At 48.2% G+C, this 8,569-nt stretch overlaps 1 protein-coding gene across 1 annotated transcript; it reads right to left on the bottom strand.

Annotated features, from left to right (window-relative positions):
- Positions 1-2,183: 2,183 nt before the first annotated feature.
- On the bottom strand, positions 2,184-2,369 carry CCR75_006406 (uncharacterized protein; the record flags this gene model as incomplete). Its single annotated transcript, XM_067964476.1, has 1 exon — positions 2,184-2,369. The coding sequence occupies one exon, from the start codon at positions 2,367-2,369 to the stop codon at positions 2,184-2,186; it is 186 nt and encodes a 61-aa protein (XP_067822881.1).
- Between the last annotated feature and the right edge of the window lie 6,200 nt (positions 2,370-8,569).

The raw sequence follows: 8,569 nt of genomic DNA, 5'->3' as shown, positions 1-8,569 counted from the left end.
AATGGTCTATACCTATTTATGGATAAGAATTCAGAAAATTACTATTTAAAGTAATTTCCTCCAAATATTATCTACCTTTTGGATAATATTATTTAACAATCTTCTATTGTTAATTTCATGTAACGATACACCCCGTTACAGCAGCAACACAGCAAATTACTTAAATGCGCTGGTTGGACATTCGGCACCAATATTTGCCGGTATGAAGCGAAAACAATATCGCGAGACCAAGATTGGTCAGCTGTGCTAGTTGCTCTGCTCAAGTTATCGTGCTGAAGACGGTCAAGTGAATTTGATTGACAGTCATTATGCTTGCTTAGATGAAAAGACGACATTCAGGCTGATGCTGAAGCCAACCGGCAAACTGTATAAAGTCGAAGAATTCAAAGCCAACGAAGCCAAGATCAAGGCTGAAAACAAACTTACCTGGGAATGTCGTAATATGTTTCTTCACCCAGCGAATGACGTGCTACTACACTTGACTATGACCGGCGGTTTGAATTATCGTCCGTTTCACCATCCCTTGCGTGAGGTCCTATCGTCAGTGTCGACTACAACAATGTATTATCATAATACCAGCCAGCCTATGAACGATGGGCAGCGTCTCGAAGCATTGGTGTCAGCGGCCGTCGTGTTGGCGAGTCATGTTGACGGACTCGGTGGCGTGGCATTACCGACATTTTTGGATCGGCTTTTGTACGAGTTGGGCGTCAGGTCACAAGATGGGAGAATCGAATTACCTCGAGGTGTTGAGACAAGCGGGAATTTGGTCGTTCCATTCCTGTCTTCTCCAAACGTGGAATGGCCAGCTTGGCTGCTTGATGACTAATTTATGAAGTTTGGCAATCTCGTCCGAACTATAAACAGGGAAAAGATCGACTTTCGATTTGTTTCCGGGGAGATATCTGGCGAATGCAAGGACCATGGACAGCCTCTGTCTCTCAATACAATAAAAGAGATACTGTCGCGTGTACCTGCTGATTCCAAAGTGCATTTGGTAATGACGAGAGCATTGCAAAAAGAATATTTTACGATGGAAGAAACATATGCAACATTTGTGTGAGAACACAATTTGTCAACAATGAATGTTTATCGCATTGCAGGTGGGTCGACGCTACAAGAAATAGTTGGGATGGAGAATCAAGAATTGCAGAAAGTACAATGCATGGATGATGGCAGCACAAAGCTTTGCGAAAAAAAGCTGGTCATTTTTATCGCGATTGGCACTGAAGGAATCTAGTCAATTGAATTTTATTTGCAGTTTGTTTGCTTTATGATCAATACAAATTGCTTTGACGTACATATATACAATGCGTCTTCCGAAAAACATCAAACAGATGGCGGCGTACCAATCTGCCCCAGCAGTAACGCCTGTACTAAATAACTGTAATGGGGCACACATTGTTGGAGATCCGTTGTTGTGGTACATTGTTTTTATGGGTAAAATACCCTTCTATCTAATTTTAAAGTAGTTATTTACTTATATCCCATTTATAATGGGTAATAAATGGCCAGATATCAATCTGGCGGCCAAAATCTATTTTTTTAATTAGCTGGGTAAGGTTTTAAGATTAGAATATTTAAATAAAGTTCAGTTCCCCTTTTGATCTAAAGCGTTCAGTGCCTTCCTATGGCTTGCGCATTGATCTGTAAGAGATAGAAGCCTTTCTAAGGTAAATCCTCTTGGGCACTAGTTGCCACTTGGTTCTACGAGCCCCTGAATCCCTTGAACTAGGATTCCTTAAGCTTTAATAGCTTGTACGACTCCCTGAGTTGTTAAACCCATAAGTTCAATGTAACAAAGTAAATCTCTGAGTCTGAAAGTCTTTCTCTGACTTTAAAAGCGAGGTAGCTCCGCTATATCCTTGATGCAACGCTCAACAGGGCAAATATGCTCTTTTTGTGCTGATCCTAAGCGATAAAGCACTGAAGGCTTGTCGGACGCCATCACATTTTCATCAATAGTATTTCCTTTTTTCTGCGGAGCGGTGTGCGAATCACCATTGTGTGGTGCAAATAGAGCGCGCAGCCTACTCATCCTAAATCTTACAACGTCTACAAAACTTCGATCCAACGAGGCAATCACAATGATTATAGGGGCAATTTGGGGTACGAGAAAGGGGTTCATTTTCATCAAACAGCCAAATTACTCAACTCAAAAGTGGCGACTCAATGATTGACTTTCAATCGACACTGTCAAAGTAAGCGCTGGCGAAGTTGCTCCAGGACACAAATGTCAGCAACGTCTGTGGTCCGAGTCGCATGTACGCTGGCACCCATCCCTTGTAAAGTTTACGCAGTCCTTCGTGTTTAATGGTTTTCACAAAGCAATTGGTCGCACTTTTATGCTCGTGATCAAGCATCTGCATCAGTCTTGTCCTGACAACATCTGCTGGTGCACAAGCTGTTGTTGCCACGAGACCAGCGACCATACTAGCCAGTATATGAGTCTGGACCCCGTCGTGCATTGGCACCACGTGTGTGTCGGGCTAAAGCTGCCCTAATGTTACACAGTTCCTGTCTAGTACACTAGGTGTACATAAGGGGATAATCAATTACTTAATTATAGTATTTAGGCCCAGCACTCGGGTGTGGCTCACATTTGTGACCAACCCTTGTGTATGTGATGCACATTGGTGCATTCACATTAGGAGGGATGACGCCCTGCGTCATCCGTTACGCAAGGTATTTAGAAAGATATGCTCGCAACACATATTTAGGGTTATCTATAGAGATGGCGTTTTGATTGGTAAAAACAGGTACTACTATTCAACCCGATAAAATATAAATTAGTCTGAGAACTACTTCCTGCTTGGTAAGTGCGCACGAGAAGTCGGATCATCGCTCCCGTGTCGACACTTTACTAGAGTACTTAGTGCGTTGGGTGAGGTCGCTAAGGCGCCCACAGGAACTACCTCACTGCACGTAAGATATGGCGGTCTAGCCGCTCCCTCGCTGTACTAGGGTGTGTGCTTAAGTAAAGCGTGACCGCATAAGACGTGCGTGCCTACACTTGGTACAACTTGAAATCCTTCCCACGATCCGCACCTCTGTGTGTACGTCAAAATGAGCCTCAATATCAATTAGGCTCATTTTTTTGGTGAAATTGACCGTTAATTGATAAACAAAATTTTGTGATTTTATTAGAAAGTCGTTTACCTTTTTTTCAGCCATTTTGTTTTTACCCACCTCTCCGAACATCTTCGGGAGGTGGCAACGGACAGAGGAGAGCCGCGTCCGAAGCACAGAGCCATGCTGTGGCGGAGTCCGTCACTCAGACTCAGACTGAGCTGAGGCATGAGCAAGCTCGGAACGAGGCTCTCATTAATCCTGTTGAAAGCATCTCAACAGGAATGTTCAGATGCTCTCTGCGCAGCCGCGTCAGCAGAGGCCAATTTGAGCGGACCCGCCCAAGTTCGACGTAACCGCAGCGTACACGATTGTCTACTCACTGATAGCCGTGAAGCAATGCGGTGTCGTGCAGCTCATCGAGAACGACAGCCGGATGGTGCTATACGCCATGTTACATCTACGCGGTAAGACCTCAGAGTGGGCTTACTCGGCGCTTATGGCGGACAGAAAGGCGTTTCATACATGGGCGAGCTTTAAGAAAAAAATTCGCGCTATGTACCAGCCGCCGAACAACGAAGTGTTGCTACATGCGCTTTTTTTTAGAGCGCGACAGGCGAAGCGATCACTGCAAGAGTATGTGCAAGATATGCTCTCGCTGTTGGCGTCCATAATCGTAGGTCCGATATCGGAGCACATTAAGGTGCCCACGTTTATGGACGGACTACGGCATGGCACATCGCGACAGGCCCTTTTCAAAAAGGTGCCGTCGACGATGGAAGAGGCAATCCAAATTGCCTTAGTTGAGGAGCATTCCTACAACAGTGCCTCGGCGAGCTTGTGCACCTGCGAGAGGCGTATGCAACTGATGTCGTGTCAAACACAATTGAGGGTGCGTTGACGGGATGTCAAACGTCACCAATTCCTACCCAGCTCGTAGAGACTGAGGTAGTGAAAAGGACGATGACAAGTAGTCATGCGTCCGAATGTCCTGCACAGAGGCGAGAGTCTGTGGCAGTAGACGGCGAGCTGACAGGAAGTCATGCGTCGCGTAAACCGGCTTGCCTGGAGTTGGGCAATGCAGACGTTGTCTGTTTTAAATGCGGCAAGCGCGGCCATATGATGGCTCGCTGCTATAACAGGGTCCCTGCTGGGGCGAAGACGCCCAGCAAGAGGACTCCCTTTCCAATTGGCGATGACAAGAACCAGCGTGAGAGACGCATGAGTTCTGCATCGACCACTTAGGGGTCAGGAAATACAGGAGCGCAGTAGAAGCGGGATGCCCTACTGACGCGGATTCTGAAGCTACCCCTAAGCTTAAAGTTGTGGAACAAATGTGTAGCATAGTCCCTGAGGTCTCGAAATTTCGGACCTCAACCCTGCTGGTCTATAGCGCTCAAGTAGGAGGCTATGACCAGGTGATGACCCTCCGAGTGGATTCGGGTGCATCACAAATTTTGTGAAACTCGCGGCTCTAAGAAAGAGACCGGCGATGTTTGAGTCGCTTTGCCAGGATGGCAAGCGAGAAGAGGCGACCGTTCGTTTAGCGAACGGCGCGCTCGTTAAGTCTGAGGGAGTTCAGGTAGAACTCGCCTTCAGCTTTAGTGACTTCTCTTGTAAAGAGAAGTTCACAGTGCTAGGNCTACATGGGCGATCTTTAAGACAAATATTCGTGCCATATACCTGCCGCCGAACAACGAAGTGTTGCTTCAGGCGCGCTTCTTTGAAGTGCGACAGGCGAAGCGATCTCTGCAAGATAATGTGCAAGAGATGCGCTTGCTGTTGGCGTCCAGTACCGTAGGTCCGATTCCGGAGCACATTAAGGTGCCTACGTTAATGAACGGACTACGGCATGCCCCACAGCGACAGGCCCTTTTCAGGAAGGTGCCGTCGACGATGGAAGAGGCAATCCCAATTGCCTTAGTTGAGGAGCAGTCCTACAACAGTGCCTCGGCGACAGCTTGGTATAAGCGGGGTGAAATGCCCTACTGACGCGGACTCTAAAGCTGCCTCTAAGTTCAGGGTTGTCGAACAAATGGGTAGCATAGTCCCTGAGGTCTCGTAATTTCGGACCCCAACCCTGCTGGTCTAAAGCGCTCAAGTAAGAGGCTATGAATAGATGACGACCCTCCTAGTGGATTCGGGTGCATCAAACAAGTTTGTAAAACTCGCGGCTCTAAGAAATAGACCGGTGATCTTTGATTCGCTTTGCCAGGATGGCAAGCGAGAAGAGGCGACCGTTCGTTTATCGAATGGCGCGCTCGTTAAGTCTGAGAATTCAGGTAGAACCCGCCTTTAGCTTTAGTGACTTCTTTTGTGAAGAGAAATTCACAGTGCTGGGTATAGAGAGTCGGTATAACCTCATCCTAGGCATGCCATGGTTGGCAAAGCACCAACTATGGACAGACTGGCGTACACGCACAGTTGCGAACTCTACGCAGGACACCGGAAAGGATGTGCTCCTGCGAGAGGCGTATGCAACTGATGTCGTGTCGAACACACTTGAGGGTACGTTGACGGGATATCAAACGTAACCAAGTCCTTCCCATCTCGTGAAGACTGGGGTAATGAAAAAGGCAATGACAAGAAATCATGTGTCCCATAGTCCTGCACAGAGCCGAGATCCGTTGCCAGTGGACGGCGAGTTGACAGGAAGTCAAGCGTCGCATGAACCAGCACAGTGCCTAGAGCCTGGTGCGGTTGGAAGGGGTGCGTTAGCCAGGAGAGCAACGGCACCCGCTTCCCAGTCAAAGGTCGTGGTGACTCGAAGAACGAGTACCCGAAAGATTAGGACGATCAAAGGCATGTCTAAACTAGTGACCTTTAGATCAGATCTTATTAAAGAGGTCGGGCCTTCGCACGAGGTGTTCGTGGCCGTCAAAGACGAAATTGCGGAGGCATCTTCAGTTGAAGTGCTCCAGCTAGTCTGTAAATCTACCAAGGAGATAGTAAATCTCCCGGAGATGTCGTGGGATCTGTTCCTTGCCGAAATAACGGAAGGAAAGATCCACGAAATAGTCACACCAGTTCCAGAAGAGAACTTGGTGGACTGTTTCTCGTCGTCCACAATGGACGAGAGCGTCCTAGAAACGGACAAGAAGAAACGGTTCGCTGCTTAAGGCTGGGATGCCTTGAGAGACAGTCCGTTCTTTAAGGTTCCATGGAAACATCGCGATGTGTTGCTAGAAGAAGTGCCGAGCCGCCTACCAGCAGATAGGGACATCGGGCACGAAATAGACATCGAATCTGGCACCAAGTATTGTGTGACCAGGCAATGGCCGTTGCCGAAAGAGCAATTCGATTATATCAGTGAGTTCATGACAAGCGAGCAAAGGCGGGACATGTGCGTGACAGCAAATCGCCTCACTGCAGCCCGACCTTTTGTGTGCGTAGAACCAGAGGTGGATGGCGCGTGGTTCAAGCTTACAAAAAGCTGAACACGGCGACCACACCGGCGCAAACGCCAATCCCGCGGAAAAGATGTTTTGTTGAACTTCATGTGAAAGTCAACTATCTTTTTCGCGTTGGTTTTAAAGGATGGCTACTATCAGGTACTCGTGAGAGAGTCCGATGTAGCCAAAACAGCAGTAAGCACCTCAAGCGGTATGTTTTGGGAGTGGCTTGTGAAGCCCAAAGGTTTAAAGAACGCACCAGAGACCTCCAACCGAGTGGTGGCTCACGTGATGCGTCAGCACCGTGCCTACGGGCACCATTACTTTTGACAATGCATTCGTGCATAATAGGCCGAGGACGGGCTGAGCGCAATAGAGTCGCACAAGCGTCATTCAGACGCTGTTGCAGACTTTGAAGGACGCCCAATGTACGTCAACTTGCAAACGTGCGTCATATGGGTTCCCGAGATACCTGTGCTGAGCTGCATCATAGGTAGCCATGGTGTACGAGCAGACCCAGACAAGGTAAAATCGGTTAAGGAATGGCCAATCCTACGGCAAGTGAAGGATTTGCGCCAATTCCTAGGGATGGCGCATATTAGAGCTCGTGAAGGATCGCTAGCTTGCGATCTGTGTCATGAGGCACATAGATTCTCAAGGGATCACAAGGTGACAGCTGATGCCATAACTAGTGGGCATCTGGGCCGTGAAAAGACATTCTTACGAGTGTCAGAGAAATATATAGTTGGCCACCCATCTATATATAGGTGTGGTAGCCACACCTATATCGATGGGTGGCCAACTATATCCGCTCTTGCGAACAGTGTCAGCGCATTAAGCCTGCACCGTCCAGCAGTGCGCCTCTGAAGCCGCTACCGATTTCAACCAATTGTTGGAAGTCAGTAAATCTGGACTTCATGTTTGGCATGCCGCCCGATCATAAAAATCGGACGGGGCTAGTCGTCTTAGTAGACAGACTGAGCAAAATGGTGCATTTAGCACCATGTAAGACATCGATCACAGGCAAGGAGGCAGCTCTCTTATTCCTGGATCATGTTTACCGACTACACGGGATGCCCGAGTCCACAGTATCGGACCGGGATCCAGATCCACGTTTTACGTCTGGTTTTTGGGGACATGTATTCGAGCTGCTAGGTAGCAAGCTCCACATGTCGACCGCAGACCGATGGCCAAACAGAACGTACCAATCGGGTCGTGGCGGATGTCTTGCGCACTATAGCAACTCCCAAAGAGTGGACAAAGCAATTTCTTTTTGTGGAGTTCGCTATAAATAACAGTGTCCACGCCAGTACGGGTGAGACACCGTTTTATATTAATGGAGTGCGCCATCCTCGGACGCCAATATAGTTTGTGCGCAGCCCGAGTCTAAGCGGGGAGGGCCCCTCGCTATGCTCGGTGCGAAAGAGGGACATAGTTTCGTCAATATGACCCATGAGGGTATCATCTCAAAGATAGAAACTTGCCCTAGTGACCCTGCCAGTTCAGCAGTGGTCAATAATACTACGCCTTATGACCGACCCCTTGGCGGTATCATAGGCGAGTTTGATGCTAAAAGCGTAAGCGAGGCTCAACGCTTTGTGGATGAGCGATTAGCCATCACACGTAATGTCCGTGACGCAATGGCAAGCGCACAGGACAAGCAAAAAGAATATGCGGACCGAAATGGTCGCAATAATAATGAACGCTTTAGAGTGGGTGAAAAAGTACTATTAAGTACTGCTACCCTACCTAAAAATGCAATTTCTGTACTACCTGGAGGTACTACGAAGTTGTTGCCGCGTTTCATTGGGCCCTTTACGGTGGTTGAAGAGGTTGGAGACCTAAATTATAGGCTCACCCTTCCCCCGTATATGAAGACGCACCCCGTATTTTACGTGGGTCGTCTGAAACGGTATGTAGACCCAAATGAGGTCACATACCCCCATCTGGTTAAGGAGACCGATGGTGACGCCGACTGTGAGTCGAGCGTCGTTCGGGTGAGGGGGACGGTGAAGGCGAAAAGCTATCAGACCGATTCCTCCCTCCACGAACAGGACTTGGAGAGCGAGGGACATCACGCGAGTAACGCGGATCCCTCAGCATTATCC

Source organism: Bremia lactucae, linkage group LG1, assembly GCF_004359215.1.
Source record: "Bremia lactucae strain SF5 linkage group LG1, whole genome shotgun sequence".
NCBI classification, from domain to species: Eukaryota; Oomycota; class Peronosporomycetes; order Peronosporales; family Peronosporaceae; genus Bremia; species Bremia lactucae.
This window is presented reverse-complemented; position numbering and strand designations above follow the sequence as displayed.